General features: G+C 42.4%; 1 protein-coding gene across 1 annotated transcript; it reads left to right on the top strand.

Moving 5' to 3' along the window:
• The first annotated feature begins 619 nt into the window (after positions 1-619).
• On the top strand, positions 620-17,204 carry LOC101116323 (short-chain dehydrogenase/reductase family 16C member 6). Its single transcript, XM_004011689.5, has 6 exons — positions 620-940; positions 6,194-6,325; positions 8,268-8,367; positions 11,795-11,939; positions 15,390-15,515; positions 16,888-17,204. Exons 1-6 carry the CDS (start codon positions 620-622, stop codon positions 17,012-17,014), a joined length of 951 nt encoding a protein of 316 aa, XP_004011738.1. The 3' UTR covers positions 17,015-17,204.
• Positions 17,205-18,164: the final 960 nt, after the last annotated feature.

Below are 18,164 nucleotides of genomic sequence, written 5' to 3'. Positions count from 1 at the left end.
CTGAAACTCCAGTACTTTGGCCACCTCATGTGAAGAGTTGACTCACAGGAAAAGACTCTGATGCTGGGAGAGATTGGGGGCAGGAGGAGAAGGGGACATCCGAGGATGAGATGGCTGGATGGCATCACGGACTCGATGGACGCGAGTCTGAGTGAACTCCGGGAGATGGTGATGGACAGGGAGGCCTGGCGTGCTGCGATTCATGGGGTTGCAAAGAGTCGGACACGACTGAGCGACTGAACTGAACTGAATAGGAAAATGACCATGTGAGAGTCCAGAGTCTTGGTTTAGGAGTCATGCAATGTATGTCTTTCGCTATGAAGCTTTTCTAGTAACTTGAGATCTACCTGTAGATCAAATTAGATTACCTGTAAGGAAGTGCCCTGCAAGTTGGAAAGATTCTTGTCAACATAAAATGTTTTCATTCTCATTACTTATATAATTTAAACATTCAACGATGGTAGCAGTTGTTGCCCAAATATGTATTTTGAAGAGCTGATGTCTCAAAGGTAAATTCCCCTGGACTAAGTGTTTTATGTGTGTTGCAACTGTGATAATGTCATGAATTTATCAGTTACTTTTTTCCTAATTAGGACGTTACTTTCTTCAGTGAATCAATATGAATGTGGTTCTCGACACCTCCATATTTTTGGGGAAATTTCTATATTATTTTTTAGAATCTTTATTTTACAAGATAATTCCCAAGAAGAAAAAGGATGTTACAGGAGAGATTGTCCTTATAACAGGAGCTGCAAGTGGACTTGGGAGGTTATTGGCTATCAAATTTGCCAGGCTTGGAGCCATTTTAGTTCTATGGGACATTAACGAAGAAGGCAACATGGAAACATGTAGAATGATCAAAGAAAAGAGGGATGCGAAAGTATTTCCCTACATGTGCGACTGTAGTAATAGACAAGATGTCTACAGAGTTGCTGATCAGGTAAGCTGACTGGTGTTCTTACCTCTATGCCCAGGAAAAGGACTGCATCTAATATGTGCTTTTGCAGAAAGAGGAGAAATTTTGTTGTACACTTCTTTTCCTATGCCTTTCGCTTGAGTCTGCATGTCAGAAATCTGACTTTGTAGGGACTTCCCTGGCAGTCCAGGGGTTAGGACTCCACTTTTAGTGCAGGGGTCGTGGGTTCAATCCCTAGTTGGGGACTGAAGCAAAAAAAAAAAAAAAAAAAAGAACCTGAATTTGTGACCTTCAGAAAAGGAAACAAGAAAACAATGCGGCTGTAAATTTGATGAACCTTTTGACCTGTTGCCAGCTGCTTTTCTGGTGACTCATTGCCACCAGAAGTCTGTAGAAACTAGAACTAGCCCTGTCTAGCTACCTGTCCTCTCTAGGTCCTTGTTCCTTGTTCATCAGTAAAATGAAAAGATTGGACAAGATGATCTTCAAGAGGACAGGTCTCTGTATTGTATGATTCCAGCATACACCACTGTCACCTAGAACTGAGGGTAGAAAGTAGGGAGGATGGGGAAGAAGCATGTTTCTAGATTACATTTCCTCTTAGATTTAACTTATGGACGTTCGTTCTAACTTCACACTTGTCATCATTCAGTCGCTGAGTCATGTCCAACTCTTTGCTACCCCATGCACTGAAGCATGCCAGTCACTAAGTACTGATAAATGCTTTAATTATAATAGGTATTTACTGTGTAACTACCATACCCTCTAACGACAGTCCAGCCCTCATGTGGTGTTTTAGCCGTCTGCCGTGGGTGAGGTGCACTGAAGATAAACACAGACTGAGAGAGAGAGCAGAAAGCGTGTCACAATTCCGTGAGACTCACAGTTCCCTGGGGAGGACACGGCATACCACACAGGGCCTCCAGGGGACACACTGGGTGGGTCAGGAGGCAGGTGAGAGAAAGGGCATGACCCAGAGCCTGCACTGCGGTTTCCACAAGTTGGAACAGGTAAGGCAGGATCAGCCAGCTTAGGACGGATGAAGAGGAACCACGTGAGCAGGATCTGGGGCATAGGGGCTGCCCCTCGCCCTCTGATACCTGACGCTGGGGCCATTAGGACAGTGTATATACGGTAGCCTATGGGCTTCCTAGGTGGTGATAATGATAAAGAACCTGCCTGCCAATGCAGGAGATATAAGAAACACAGGTTCGATCCCTGGGTTGGGAAGATCCCCCATAGGAGGGTATGGCATCCCACTCCAGTAATCATTCTTGCTTGAAGAATCCCATGGACAGAGGAGCCTGGCAGGCTATAGTCCATGGGGTTGCAAAGAGGTGCACATGACTGAAGCAACTTAGCACGCACATATGGTAGCCTACAGTGAGAGCCTGGTGGGGAAGGTGCTGGACTTGTAAGCTTAATGGGCTGATCAAGATGGGGAATGCCCTGGCCTCCAGCCAGAGCCTCAAAACCAAGTGAAGATAGAGCAAGACAAAAAACTATATTACAAGTAGCTACTGTTCTGAGCATCTTATGCACATAATAACTCCTCTAACCAACACACACAGCCCTCTTGAGAGTATACTGTTAGCATCCTTGCCATTTACAAAGAGGAAACTGAGGAGTAGGAAGAGTGTGCAAGTTGCCCAAGATGCTGAAACCAGTCATGGGCAGAACCAAACATGCCCAGGACAGGAGTGGGGCGGTCAAAGTCGTTCTCTTCTCTGCTATGTGACCTGAAAGTGTCCATGCAACACAGTGTGATGACAGAATATCTGAGGGGCTGTCCATCCCTCTGGCAATCTATGTAGACACTTATCTTCTGAACCCTCCTCTTCGTTTTCTGCTTCAAAGTCCTTTTTCAATTGTTCGTTGATTTATTTTGGGGTGCACTGGGTCTTTGTTGCTGTGTGTGGGTTTTCTCCAGTAGTGGCAACTGAGGACTGCTCTTTTGTTGCAATGTGTGGGCGGTGGCTTCTCTTAAAGCAGAACACAGGCTGTAGGGCACAGGCTCAGTAGCTGTGATGCACAGGCTTCCTGCCAGGCATGTGGGATCTTCCCAGACCAGGGATCAAACCTGTGTCCCCTGCATTGGCAGGCATGGATTCTTCACCACTGGACCACCAGAGAAGTTCTTCGACTTCAATTACTATTGCCTCCTTCTTTGTTGGGATCTCATAGGATTTGTTCTTTATAATCCATCACCAACTAATGAGGATATAACCTAGGGATAATATATAGATCCCAGGGGTATTCTAGAACAAGTGGACTCAAAATTAGGTCTTATTTTGCCAAAGCAATGTGGCAAGAAAGGTTCACAAATGGAGGTCTTTGGGGCTAGCTCAGGGAAGGAGCCTGCGGGGGAGTGGCGGTCCCAGGACCACCACTAAGTCACAGATCAGGACTCTGAAATTTGCAGCGTCATCATACATAATCTTTTGTTTTTCAACTAATTTATTTTGATTGGAGGATAATTACTTTACAATATTGTGACGATTTTTGCCATACATCAGCATGAATCAGCCACAGGTATACATGTGTCCCCTCCATCCCAAACCTCCTTCCCCACTCCCTCCCAACCCCATCCCTCTTGTGTTGTCCCAGAGCACCAGCTTTGGGTGCCCTGATTCATCCATCAAACTCACACTGGTCATCTATTTTCTATATGGTAATGTATATGTTTCAGTGCTATTATCTCAAATCATCCCACCCTCATCTTCTCCTACTGAGTCCAAATGTGTTTTTCACATCTGTGTCTCCTTTGCTGCCCTGTGTATAGGATTGCCAGTACCATCTTTTTAAATTCCATATATATGCATTAATATACAGCATTTGTCTTTCTGACTTACTTCACTCTGTATCACAGGCTCTGGATTCATATATAATATTTATAGTAAAGTGGGCACAATAACATTGTCTGCTCTAGTGATGACAGGAAGCCAAGGCATAGAGCAAATTGATGACAGAGTAGAACCAGGGTTCCATCTGCCTGGAATCAAGACCCCTGCCACATCCCCAGCAGTGACCCACCAATGTGTCAGCAATAAAGACACCCTCACAGTCCTTTTTCTTCTATCAAAAGCACTGTAATTTCCATCACCCCCAATGAATCTTTCCCTCTTGTTTAAAATTTCCTTGCTGTATAGTAGAAAATGAGGCCAAAAACTTTAATCAAAAATTGTCTTTTCATCATTTGAATGTATCTTGGACTTTTCTTTGCTTACAGTCCTGTAAATAGAATTCTTCTAAGTCAACCATTTTATTAATATTGACTGTTCTGTATAATTTCCATTACTTAGTGACTCCCAAGAAACCCAAATATTAATACTACCATTAGACTTTATCTACCAGAATGTCAACAAGCCATGGACATTATCCAGACCCCTGAAATTTATAGGAAACTTCAATAACAGCATTCTAAAGGTCTCAGTAAAGGGACTTTCCTAGAGGTCAGAGGTTAAGACTCCAGGCTTTCACTGTAGGGGCCTTGGGTTTGATCCCTGGTCAGGGAGCCAAGATCCCATATGCCATGGGGCATAGCCAAAAAAACAATGATAATATTTTTAAAAGGGCTCAGTAATTTTCCAAAGTTTGACTAAGGTAACTTTCTCATCTCCACCACAGAAACCCAGTACACAAATGAATTTTTTGTTGGAATAACCAGTGTCATGCTTTATTCCTAAATGTCCAGGTCCAATCACTTATTTATATTTGTTAGTGTGTCTGTGTGCATGTTCACATATGCGAGATTTGTTAGTTACAGAAGTAATCATTTTGACCACAGAGAAGTAAATCTAGGTAAAAAGAGCTTTTACTTTCTTGTATGTGTGTCGAAAACTGAGTGAGAATCACTGTGATTCTTCCCAAAAGCCAAAAGCTATCCTTTGGCAAAATCTTAACTTCTGAGAACCTCTGTTTCTTCATCTGTAAACTGAGATCAGAACGCTTTCCTAAACTCGCAGTGAAAATTAAATCCTATTACCTAGATAAAGTTCTTCATAGCTCTGGGTCCCTAAGACTGAGGGATCTTCTTGGACAGGATGATGGTGACCATTAGGTTTTTCTTAGATATTTAAGAATGCCTACACCAAAGATTTCCCATCCTCCAGAGGCCCAAGTTCCTCCCCAAGCTGGTCTAAGATCAAGCACTTGTTCACACTGGCTCCCTCATCAAGCCAAAAGCTCACATCTCTTGGGTGTTTGTCCCTGTACTGCCCCTCTCCAAAGCAGAGGGGCTTAATCACTCTGCCCAACATCGATGCAGCAACAATAATCCTTCCTTTCAGAGCCTGTTCAACTCGATGACATCAGGAGCAGTTTTTCCCTAATATCTTCCCACCATATGATCTGGAAGCCTCAACACAGAGCAATAGGTGGGACCAGGACAACCAAGTCAAGTTTTTTCCAAACTTCCTGTTCGGAAAAAAGAACAGATTGTTGTGACAGCACCAAAGACACAGTTCAGGGCAAAACATCTTCAAATCGTTGTTTGAGCATGCATCATGCTTTACGTCATGTTTTGCCCCAGGCCGGCTTTATCAAGGTCACTGCAGTGTTTCCTGCAGCCCAGCTTCCTCCAAGTAGGGCTGGTGGTAGTAGGTTCCGTAAGAGATGAGGTAAGCAATTCAGAAGGAAGGGTGAAGGAAGACCCTCAGAACACAGCAGTGGTAGCACAGCTGGAAACTCAGGGAAATAATTGGGCATAGACAATAATTAGACCTGGGGAGGTCTTTTTTGACAGAGGTCACAGGCCCACAGACACCTGTGATCCCACAGGTGAGAGTCAACATACCTGTGTTTGGGATGTCTTTGTGCTCAGCACTGGCCATGCCCTACAGGGATGGGATGAGCTCCTGCACCTGGTCACAGAGGAGTCAGGAAGAGGGCACCTACAGAAGTAACTGCCACACACACCAAGTTGAAGAAAGACACAACCACCATCCAAAGGGAGACATTGAGAGCCACACAGGGAAACAGAGACAGCACTCTGCAGTACCCCTGGCATTCACCTCTGGCAAAAAGGGACAGTAACATGACAAAAATAGGAGGCAGAGAAAATACACTGCAACACGCAGTCATCTCTGCACACACACAAAGATAGGCAAAACTGGCAAATCAATCATAAAGCTACTTTAAACTTGCTGAATTTCTATGAGAGAGATAAAATAGCTGTGTTTAAAGAAACTACCTGAATAAAGTAAAAGTAATAATAATAATGGCATGGAAAAATAAGTAACCTAACGTAAATGAATTATCTGCCTCGCTTCTGCACAGGTTAAGAAGGAAGTGGGCAATGTGACCATCCTCATTAACAATGCAGGGGTCGTGACGGGAAGAGAGTTCCTCAAAACTCCAGACCACATGGTGGAAAGATCATTTCATATCAACGCCATGTCTCACTTCTGGGTAAGTCTTCTCTTTTTTTCACTTTGTTTTGTTGGTGAATATGAGAATTTCATGTAGCTCTATAAATGAAAGTCACTCAGTCGTGTCGAACTCTTTGCAACCCCGTGGACTGTAGTCCATGTGAATTGGCCTGGAGAATTCTCCAGGCCAGAATACTGGAGTGAGTAGCCTTTCCCTTCTCCAGGGGATCTTCCCAACCCAGGGATCAAACCCAGATCTCCCGCATTGCAGGCAGATTCTTTACCAGCTGAACCATAAAGGAAGCCCGAATTCTATAAACAACTAGTCAACCATTTATCTGTTGATAGACCATTTGTGAGTTCCCATTAATAGACTAAGCAGAACTCTTGGCCTATCCAGAGTTGGAGGCAGAGGTGGCTATGGGCTTGATAGCCAAAACATCCTTTGTTTACTGGTATTATTGTTCAATTGCTGAGTCATGTCCGACTCTCTGCGACCCCATGGACTGCAGTATGCCAGGCTTCCCTGTACCTCACCATCTCCCGCAGCTTGCTCAAACTCATGTCCACTGAGTTGGTGATGCCATCCAACCATCTCATCCTCTGTCGCCTCCTGTGCCTCCTCCTGCCTTCAATCTTTCCCAGCAACAAGGTCTTTTCCAGTGAGTCCATTCTTTGCAACAGGTGGTCAAAGTATTAGAGCTTCAGCTGCAACATCAATCCTTCCAGTGAATATTTAGGTTCGATTTCCTTTTGGATTGACCGGCTTGATCTCCTTGATGTCCAGCAGTGGCAGACAACATTCCTGGTCCACACCGCAGTCTGCTAGGTGCCTCCATGCTTTTGCTGTATGCCTTTGAACTTCTTTTAAAATGTTATGGGGAGCCAAATATTTCTTGTAAATTGACCCAACTGAATATTCTTCTAAAGTCTTGAAGTCTTTTAAGGTGACACTACAGAGTAACACAGTTCCTGTTGATATTAAAAGGTTGTCCCAAAGGTAATTTTTAAAAATTGCAAAAGGCAATGCAGGTGGAAAAACAAAGTCCAAGTAATTGGCAAACCTGTCCAAAGTTCAAAAATACTAGTTCTTTTTTTTTGTAACAATAAAGTTATCATTTGTTGCAATTCAACTGAACACATATTTGCCGTCTTCATAACCTGAGCTATTTTGTGGAAATAGTGATAACTGATCTAATCTATAACCAGGGGGAAAACATTTAGGAAGTACAGTCATCAAACTTTTGCATAAGAAAAATGGAATCTTACAACAAATACAACAAAATAAAGACAAGCAAATCTGACACTTGTTTGTATTACACCCCACATGTGATCAAATCAGGGAAAATAGATATATCTATTTATCAAACACATGTCATTATTTCAGAGTTACCTTGATTGTACATATATGTAAACCTTTATTTGTATCTATGTCTCTGATTAAAATGATATTCCCAAAGTTTCATTGATGTTTTTGATGACTAAATACTTCCTCAACATTTACTTGCATTCCTTTCTCTTCCCTTTAATGGTGGGAATCTGTACATCCAGAACAAATAATGTCTTTATAATATAAATATATCTTCTAGAATGTCTTTAAAAAGCCCTCCACTGACACATAGGGCTAGAAATACAAACAGACCCTTGAAATATCCAGTCACCTTTTCCCTGTGAGGAAAACATTATTTTCAACTGGAAACAGAAAAATGATAGCAACATAAGAGATGCCAGTTGGATCCCTCGGTCAGGAAGATCCCCTGGAGAAAGGCAATGGTAACCCATTCCACTATTTCTGCCTGGGAAATCCCATGGACAGAGGAGCCTGGCAGGCTGCAGTCCATGAGGCCGCAAAGAGTCAGACATGCAAACACCAGGTGTTAAACAAAAATTTATTAAGTGAGCTTGTAAGGTGATCACATACTTGAGCAGAAAGAATAATAAATGAGTAATGAATATTGACACAGTGTGTTTATATTTTCCAGACTTGTAAGGCCTTCCTTCCTGCCATGCTTGAAGCTAACCATGGTCACTTAGTTTGCATTTCAAGTTTAGCAGGAATCTCTGGGATCAATGGGCTGTCAGGTGAGTGCTCCACCGGTGACTTTGTATCTCCAACTCACAGCACCCAGAAGTCAGGACTCTTCCAGGCATGGAGAACTCTTCTGCACCAAGGGGAAGTCTCTAGTACATTTGGCTCTGTTTGTAATGCCAGGATTCCTTCCCATTTCCCAAATTTGAATTCCACATGTAAGAGATATCATATGCTATTAGTCTTTCTCCATCTGGCTTACTTCACTTAGTATGCCCATCTCTAGGTCCATTCATGTTGCCGCTCCCCTCCTCTATATGAAATAACAGTGGCGGGACTTCCCTGGTGGTGCAGTGGTTAAGAATCTGCCTTGCAATTCAGGGGATGTGGGTTGGATCCCTGGTCAGGGAACTAAGATCCCACATGCCATGCAGCAACTAAGCCCATGCACCACAATTAGAGAGTCCACAAGGAAAGACCCTGCATGATGTAACTGCAACCGGAGGCAGCCACATACATATATTTTAAAATAATAAAATCACTCTCTTCTTAATAAAAAATAACACACAGAGAAAAAATGAACCAATTGGCTTTGTACTCTTCTTGGGTTAAGAGAAACTGAAATCATTTTCATTTTGTTGTTTGTATGCTGGAGAAGCTCTGCTGCTACTGCTAAGTCACTTCAGTCGTGTCCGACTCTGTGCGACCCCATAGAAGGCAGCACACGAGGCTCCACCATCCCTAGGATTCTCCAGGCAAGAACACTGGAGTAGGTTGCCATTTCCTTCTCCAATGCATGAAAGTGAAAAGTGAAAGTCAAGTCGCTCAGTCATGTCCGAACCTCAGCAACCCCATGGACTGCAGCCTTCCAGGCTCCTCCGCCCATGGGATTTTCCAGGCAAGAGTACTAGAGTGGGGTGCCATTGCCTTCTCCAGGAGAAGCTCTACACAGTCACAAAAACAAGACCAGGAGCTGACTGTGGCTCAGATCATGAACTCCTTATTGCCAAATTCAGACTTAAATTAAAGAAAGTAGGGAAAACCACTAGACCATTCAGGTATGACCTCAATCAAATCCCTTATGATTATACAGTGGAAGTGAGAAATAGATTTAAGGGCCTAGATCTGATAGATAAAGTGCCTGATGAACTATGGAATGAGGTTCGTGACATTGTACAGGAGACAGGGATCAAGACCATCCCCATGGAAAAGAAATGCAAAAAAGCAAATTGGCTGTCTGAGGAGGCCTTACAAATAGCTGTGAAAAGAAGAGAGGCAAAAAGGAAAGGAGAAAAGGAAAGATATAAGCATCTGAATGCAGAGTTCCAAAGAATAGCAAGAAGAGATAAGAAAGCCTTCCTCAGCCATCAATCCAAAGAAATAGAGGAAAACAACAGAATGGGAAAGACTAGAGATCTCTGCAAGAACATTAGAGATACCAAGGGAATATTTCATGAAAAGATGGGCTCGATAAAGAACAGAAATGGTATGGACCTAACAGAAGCAGAAGATATTAAGAAGAGGTTGCAAGAACACACAGAAGGACTGTGCAAAAAAAGATCTTCACAACCAAGATAATCATGATGGTGTAATCACTCACGTAGAGCCAGACATCCTGGAATGTGAAGTCAAGTGAGCCTTAGAAAGCATCACTACAAACAAAGCTAGTGGAGGTGATGGAATTCCAGTTGAGCTATTTCAAATCCTGAAAGATGATGCTGTGAAAGTGCTGCACTCAATATGCCAGCAAATTTGGAAAACTCAGCAGTGGCCACAGGACTGGCAAAGGTCAGTTTTCATTCCAATCCCAAAGAAAGGCAATGCCAAAGAATGCTCAAACTACCACACAATTGCACTCATCTCACACACTAGTAAAGTAATGCTCAAAATTCTCCAAGCCAGGCTTCACCAATACGTGAACAGTGAACTTCCAGATGTTCAAGCTGGTTTTAGAAAAGGCAGAGGAACCAGAGATCAAATTGCCAACATCCGCTGGATCATTGAAAAAGCAAGAGAGTTCCAGAAAAGCATCTATTTCTGCTTTATTGACTATGCCAAAGCCTTTGACTGTGTGGATCACAATAAACTGTGGTAAATTCTGAAAGAGATGGGAATACCAGACCACCTAACCTGCCTCTTGAGAAACCTGTATGCAGGTCAGGAAGCAACAGTTAGAACTGGACATGGAACAACAGACTGGTTCCAAATAGGAAAAGGAGTATGTCAAGGCTGTATATTGTCACCCTGCTTATTTAACTTCTATGCAGAGTACATCATGAGAAATGCTGGACTGGAAGAAACACAAGCTGGAATCAAGATTGCTGGGAGAAATATCAATCACCTCAGATATGCAGATGACATGACCCTTATGGCAGAAAGTGAAGAGGAACTAAAAGCCTCTTGATGAAATTGAAAGAGGAGAATGAAAAAGTTGGCTTAAAGCTCAGCATTCAGAAAATGAAGATCATGGCATCTGGTCCCATCACTTCATGGGAAATAGATGGGGAAACAGTGGAAACAGTGTCAGACTTTATTTTTTTAGGCTCCAAATTCACTGCAGATGGTGATTGCAGCCATGAAATTAAAAGAAGTTTACTCCTTGGAAGGAAAGTTATGACCAACCTAGATAGTATATTCAAAAGCAGAGACATTGCTTTGCCAACAAAGGTCCATCTAGTCAAGGCTATGGTTTTTCCAGTGGTCATGTATGGATGTGAGAGTTGGACTGTGAAGAAAGCTGAGCGCCGAAGAATTGATGCTTTTGAATTGTGGTGTTGGAGAGAGTGTCTTGAGTGAATTGTGGTGTCTTGAGAGTCCCTTGGACTGCAAGGAGATCCAACCAGTCCATTCTGAAGGAGATCAACCCTGGGATTTCTTTGGAAGGGATGATGCTAAAGCTGAAACTCCAATCCTTTGGCCACCTCATGTGACGAGTTGACTCATTGGAAAAGACTCTGATGCTGGGAGAGATTGGGGGCAGGAGGAGAAGGGGACGACAGAGGATGAGATGGCTGGATGGCATCACTGACTCGACAAACGCGAGTCTGAGTGAACTCCGGGAGATGGTGATGGACAGGGAGGCCTGGCGTGCTGCGATTCATGGGGTCGAAAAAAGTCGGACACGACTGAGCGACTGAATTCAACTGAACTGATGCTATATAGAGCTATAGGAGTAGAGTGGCCACAGAAAATGACTTTAAAGGATGCTTTCCCTGGTAACTTAGATGGTAAAGAATCCACCTGCCAATGCAGGAGACTCAGGTTTGATACCTGGGTCAGAAACATCCCCTGGAGGAGGGCATAGCAACCCACTCCAGTATTCTTGCATGGAGAATCGTGCACTTAGGACATGACTAAGTGACTAACACTTTCACTTTGCACCCAGAATAAGCCGAAAGGGAAGGGAGTTTCCATTTTCAAAATAACTCCATGAATTAACTTGTCAAAGTCTGTTGCTAACAGCTCCTCACTCTGTTTCAGATTACTGTGCCAGCAAGTTTGCAGCTTGTGGCTTTGCAGAGTCGCTCTACTTTGAATTAAAGCTACTACAAAAAAGTAAAATTAAAACCACCATTGTTTGCCCATATTTTATCAAAACTGGAATGTTTGAGGGCTGTTCAACCAAGTAAGTGAAATCTTACAATAATCTTTGCTCTTATGATAATCTTCCAATATAGGTAATTATCATCTTTCATTTTGAAATTTTGAAATATGAAAAGTAAAACAAGACTGGTTGAATGCCTGAGTTAGTCAAAGAAAACATTCAACCTGCATTAAATTAATGAGTCTACTCCATTTAAGGATAATAATATGGTTATGAGCATACGGTATTGTGAAAACATAAACTTAAATTGCTAATCAGAATATTACAATATAACAGAAAAGTTGGTAGTGAGAAGTTATTAAAATCTTTAGCATTGTTGTTGAAGATAATTTTTTTCTAAAAAGAACACTGTAGTAAAAATCATCCAAAAGATAAAATATTTTGAAAGATTGACTAATATATGTGGGGAAGTATTGGAGGATGATATAAGTTTATATTTGGTAGAATAGACCAAGGAAGGAACAAACACGAAGACTTTTATACAAAGGAGCCAATTAGTGGAGTATATTGAAAAATATAGACATGGTCTAGGGCCAGTGTAGTTATTACAATTGTTAAAAAGGAGATTGACAGGAACCAAATGCTATGAATCAGCTTTATCTGTAGGAAAGAGAGACAGCCAACAAAAAGCTGTCTAAAAAGCAATGTGGCTATTTAGAGTCTAAGGAAATCATAAAATTAAATTAAAAGTGTCAAAACAGGTGATGGAGTTGACAGTACAGCAGGGAAAAAGCTCTCACAAGGAAACATCTACCATACAAGTCAAAATTAGCAAAGACAATCATTTAAAATATTTGGAGATTGACCAAAGAGCATGCAATCCATTGAGAAGTATTTATTCAACAAAACCTACAGAAATTTGGTAAGAATTCTGAGAGGCCTTGGCACTGGAACCAGGAACTACACTCATCCTCCATACAACAGCTCTGCCTTGCAGAACAGCTGTTTTAGGGGCTTGGCAAACCAGTGGTAATTCCCATGTCTCTGGAGGGGCTTACTGGTGGCTTGGTGGTAAAGAAACGGCCTGCCAACGCAAGAGCCACAAGAAACTCGAGTTTGATCCCTGGGTAGGGAAGATCCTCTGGAGGAGGAAGTGTAACCCACTCCAGTGTTCTTGCCTGGAGAATCCCATGGACAAAGGAACCTGGTGGGCTGTAGTCTGTAGGGTCACAAAAAGCGACTGAGCATGCAGCATGCACGCACACACCCCAGTCCCCGGAGAGGGAGAACTCCGTTGGATAGTTGGGCAGCACTTGAATACTGAAAGATCCCGATTTCTGTGGAAGGCCTCCAGTGAACGGATAGACTCAGTCAGACAGTGTTTGCTCCTCCACCTCCGAGGTAGGAAAGGCCTGGGGAGAGGCTATTGCTGAAGAAAGCAGCTCCTCTTCCCACAGCTCTTTGTTGTTGGAGCAGCAGTCATGTGGCAAAAGACCTATGTGTGTGTGGTAGACCTACGCGACAGTAAAAATTAGCAGACCCCAACCCCCAGGTTCTGGGTGCTCAAGACCCATACAGGCTGGTAACAGCAGCTGGGTGGCAGCATCACTTCCTACAATTCCCCCAGACTCGGTTTGATATCTAAGGTGAGAAACCCAGTGAAGAGTCATTTTCTCATCACCCAACTCCTGCTTCATAACAGGGGTTCTGACAGACAAGGTCACAGTCAGCAGCAAAGACTGGCATCTTTCCCCCTCTGCCATTGGATAAAACCATAAATCAGAACACTTCAAAAAAGAAAAAGAAAAATAGCACTACCAGCTAGCAAACTACAGCATAAGAGGTAGACCAGCTAGAGGCTTAAGAGAAAGAGGCAGTCAAAGATTGCCTGCTTAAAACCACAGTTTCCCTGGATGGAGTCCTTCAAGGAATGACATCAGAAGCCACACCTTGGAGGAGAGATAGACCTCATGGAACTAGTTTCAGCCAAGTGACTGAGGAAATAAACAAGCAAACAATCGCAAAGGACAGTTATCCAGAGTTGCTACCATATGTCATCTAAAATGTTCAGTTTTTAATAAAAAAGTATGATAGGCAAATACACAGAAAAGTGTGACCCATACATGAGAAAAACCCATAGGCAATGGAAATTGCTTTGAAAAGGACCCAGATGTTGGTCTTAGCAGACAAACTTCAAAGCAGCTATTTTAAATCCATTCAAAGAGCTAAAGAAATCCATATTTTTAGAATGGAGATGTTTCATCAAATATTAATAAATACAGATTTTTTTAAGCAAATGTAAATTCAGGATTAGAAAAGAAGAGTAAATGAAAAGGAAGCTGCACTAGGGCAGCTCAGCAGTAGATTTGGGCTGGCAGAAACAGAAAAAGTGAACCTCAAGACGAATGAACAGAGAATATGCAAGGAAGAGAGAATGTAAATGGGAAAAGAGGAACAGATCGTCAGAGAAAGCTGGGACACCTTTAATCATATCAACATATACACAGGAGAGTAACAAAGAAATAACAGAAAAGATCAGAAAAAGCATTTAAAGAAATGATGGCGGAAAACCTCCCAAATTTAATGAAAAACATTATTTACATATAAATGGCAACCCACTCCAGTATTCTTGCCTGGAAAATCCCATGGACAGAGGAGCCTGCCAGGCTACAGCCAATGGAGTTGCAAAGAGCTGGACACAACTAAGGGATTGAGCACACACACAAAAATAGAATTTTGAAGAGGGGTGTGGTTCAAGAAATACAGAAGCATAATATAAAAGTATAAAATGTCAAAGTAATGTCTAATGGGAGCTTCATTACATGCTCATCCCATTTCAACTCCAGTTAATTTTGCAAACATCTGAGTTTGCTTACTGTAGTAACAATAGTGTGCCTAAAATAAAGCCACATTATACATGCTCAGGAGCATTTTCCTTTGGGTAAAATAATTTCGCAGTTCCACTTCTTAATAGTATACAGCTATCTGATGTTTGGGCTGAAAGAGAGAAAAGAAAAATATGAAAAAAAATCTCAAAGCACTTCCCTCCATAGATCTAGACCATCACAGAGGAGAAAATCAATAAAGGCCAGGAGTTCACTCCAGGAAATTAGATACGCTAGCTTTTGTTTACTCACTAAGTCATGTCTGACTCTTGTGACCCCACAGACTGTAGCCCACCAGGCTGCTCCATCCATTACATCTCCCAGGCAAGAATACTGGAATGAGTAGCCATTTCCTTATCCAGGTGATCTTTGCAACCCAGGGATTGAACACGCATCTCCTGGGGCTCCTGCACTGCCAGCGGATTCTTTGCCACTGAGCCACTGGGGAAGCTGGAAACGTGTGAGCACTGGTCCCAATATGATCACGAGAGAAAACACAAGGCTTTTTCTAATATTTACACATGATTTGCATACTTATAGACATATGTTGATGACCTGATATCTAAAATTTAATAATTAGTGCTCACCATGACAGCAAAAAAATACCACTTTAACAATATAACTTTTTGTGATTTTTTTATTCCAGGTATCCACTTTTGTTGCCATTGCTGAAACAGGAGTATGCTGCCCAGAGTATTGTAAATGCTATTTTAGAGGAGCAGTTGTACTTGATAATGCCCAGATTCTTGCATATTGCATTGTTCCTGAAACAGTAAGTGAATAATGACTTCTCTATCATTTTGGTTGTTTGTGAACAAATTGCTCTCATCATTGCCACCTCTTTTACCAGAAAACAATCTTGTATCTTTCTTAAGGTTGAAGGAAGAATAATATCTAAATAATGCCAGGGCAACTTATTGGACTAATTCTAGCTGTGCTTGGTTATTCCAGACGTTGAGAAAATTCAGAAACTGTTGGTTCTTACAGAGTGCTAAGTTGCTCCAGTAGTGTCTGAATGTTTATAACCACACAGATATAGCCTGCCAGTCTCCTCTGTCCATGGGATTTTCCAGGTAAGAATTCTGGGGTGAGTTGCCATTCCCTTCTCCAAGGGAATCTTCCTGACCCAGGGACCAAACGCATATCCCTTATGTCGGCAGGTGGATTCTTTACCACCAGCACCACCTGGGAAGCCCTCTTAGAGAATAAAAATTATTAACTTAAATTAGAAAAACAAATAGAACCCCAATGACAGGAGGTGAATTCTATCACTTCAGCTGACATAAAATTCTATTTTGAAAACAAAGGACCAATAAACTCGAGTGCATTGCCAGAAAAATATTAAGGATTTTTGGCAAGTTCCTCACTTCCTCTGGTGAAAGAGGACCTGCAACTTCATGCTTAAAGTTCCAGAGTCTTTGTGAGTGCATTTAGGCCAGGCCCACTATCTTCTCTGAAGAGAAGAAAGAACAGCGTGTAAGATTCATCGAGTGTCTACTTGGGCCGGACTCGGCATGACAGCCTTACGTGGTTTATCACACTTCGAGTAACTGAGGCTTAAAGACAGGAAGTCATTTTTGCAGGATTAAACAGCTAATGGGGCTTCCATGGTGGCTCAGATGGTAAAGAATCTGCCTGCAATGCAAGAGACCTGGGTTTGATCCCTAGGTCAGGAAGATCCCCTGAAGAAGGGTATGCAACCCACTCCCAGTATTCTTGCTGGAGAATCCTATGGATAGAGGAGCCCTCAGGCCCCAGTCCAAGAGGTTGCAAAGAGTTGGACACAACCGAACAACCAAAATACACTTTGTGGCCTGAGCACTGGGACTTTTCAAAGCTCTGTAGACAGCATTCAGTGCCCGTGATGCAACATTTCTGCGTTTGTCCCTCTCTGCAGTGACATGCAGTGTGAGGCACAAGAATTCACACGTAATCTTTACAAAGATATTTCTCTTTTGTTTATTCATTTGTTTGGCCACAATATGTGTTATGCGGAATCTTAGTTCCCCCGCCAGGGATGGAACCCACGCCTCCTGCAGTGGAAGCCCGGATCCCTAACCATTGTGCCGCCAGGGAATTCCCTGAAGATGTCTCTTTGACTCCTTCTAAAGCATTCTGAATTTTTTTCCTCTGCTTTTCTCTAGAATAGTATCTCCAAACATGATGCTCACGATGGCTGAGTACCTTGGAATGGACATTTCCCTGGCTTCATTTATAGAACGAGAGAAATCAGGGGAATTTCAGACCAAACCCGAGAGGAAACAACAGTAGCTAAAGCTCCAGATGTGGTAATAAGTGTCATGAGGAACAGCCACCGGAAGTCTTGTTCACGCTCAGAGCACTCCAGCCTTCGAGCAATGACCGAGGCTTCCAGAAGTGCTCACCGGGACATAGCTGACACTCTCACAATCTCCCTAGGCATTCACATTACATACTCAACAGTTTCCTGTCACTTTTTAGTCTGATTAAAAAAAAAAAAAAACACTGCAGCCATTCTAATGTCAGAGAACTCAGAGAATACAGTGTATTAATAAAAACATATTAATGCAAATTAACCTTAATTTAATTTTTAAATAGAGTAGATGATACTTTTAGAAAAAGAGTAACTATAAGTAGACTTTTAAAATTGCAGTTTTAGGTTGATAATTTTTAAACATTATATGTAAAGAAAATTTTTAGTACAGCTGTTAAGAAAAATAACACTTTTCTGTGTGCCTGTTAATTCCTACTGGAGCTGGATGACCATATCAAGATCCTTAGGGAGGCACTGAATCTGTTTATTCAATAAAATAAGTCCACAACTAATCATGTTTGTTTGTATCTGAATATGCCTGTAATTCTTAGCTTCTTTATATGTTATGATGTTTCCAGGTGGCACTAGCAGTAAAGAACCCATTTGCCAATGCAGGAGACATAAGGCTCAGGTTCAATCCCTGGGTCACAAAGATCGCCTGGAGAAGGGCATGGCAACCCATTCCATGTAGCCCTGGCAGGCTACAGTCCATGGGGTCACAAAGAGTCAGACATGACTGAAGTGACTTAGCACACAGTACCCACATGTGCTCAGTCATGTCTGAGTCTTGTGACCCAGTGGACTGTAGCCTGCCAGGCTCCCCTGCCCAAGGGATTCTCCAGGCCAGAACACTGGAGTGGGTTGCCTTTCCTTTTCCAGGGAATCTTCCCAACCCAGGGAATGAACCCACATCTCCTGCATTGGCAGGCGGGTTCTTTATCACTAGCGCTAGCTAGGAAGCCCTCTTCTTCCTTACTCCATAGGGAAAAAAGTACATATTAGACTCTGTACTGCTGGTTTGAAGAAGAGACTTATTTTTATAATTCAGTCAATAAATTAGCCTTAACTGTGATGGGTTTGCGTACACGACATGAGCCACCTCTGTTAAAAATGTATATACTAATTCAA

Source organism: Ovis aries, chromosome 9, assembly GCF_016772045.2.
Source record: "Ovis aries strain OAR_USU_Benz2616 breed Rambouillet chromosome 9, ARS-UI_Ramb_v3.0, whole genome shotgun sequence".
In the NCBI taxonomy this organism is placed as follows: domain Eukaryota; kingdom Metazoa; phylum Chordata; class Mammalia; order Artiodactyla; family Bovidae; genus Ovis; species Ovis aries.
This window is presented reverse-complemented; position numbering and strand designations above follow the sequence as displayed.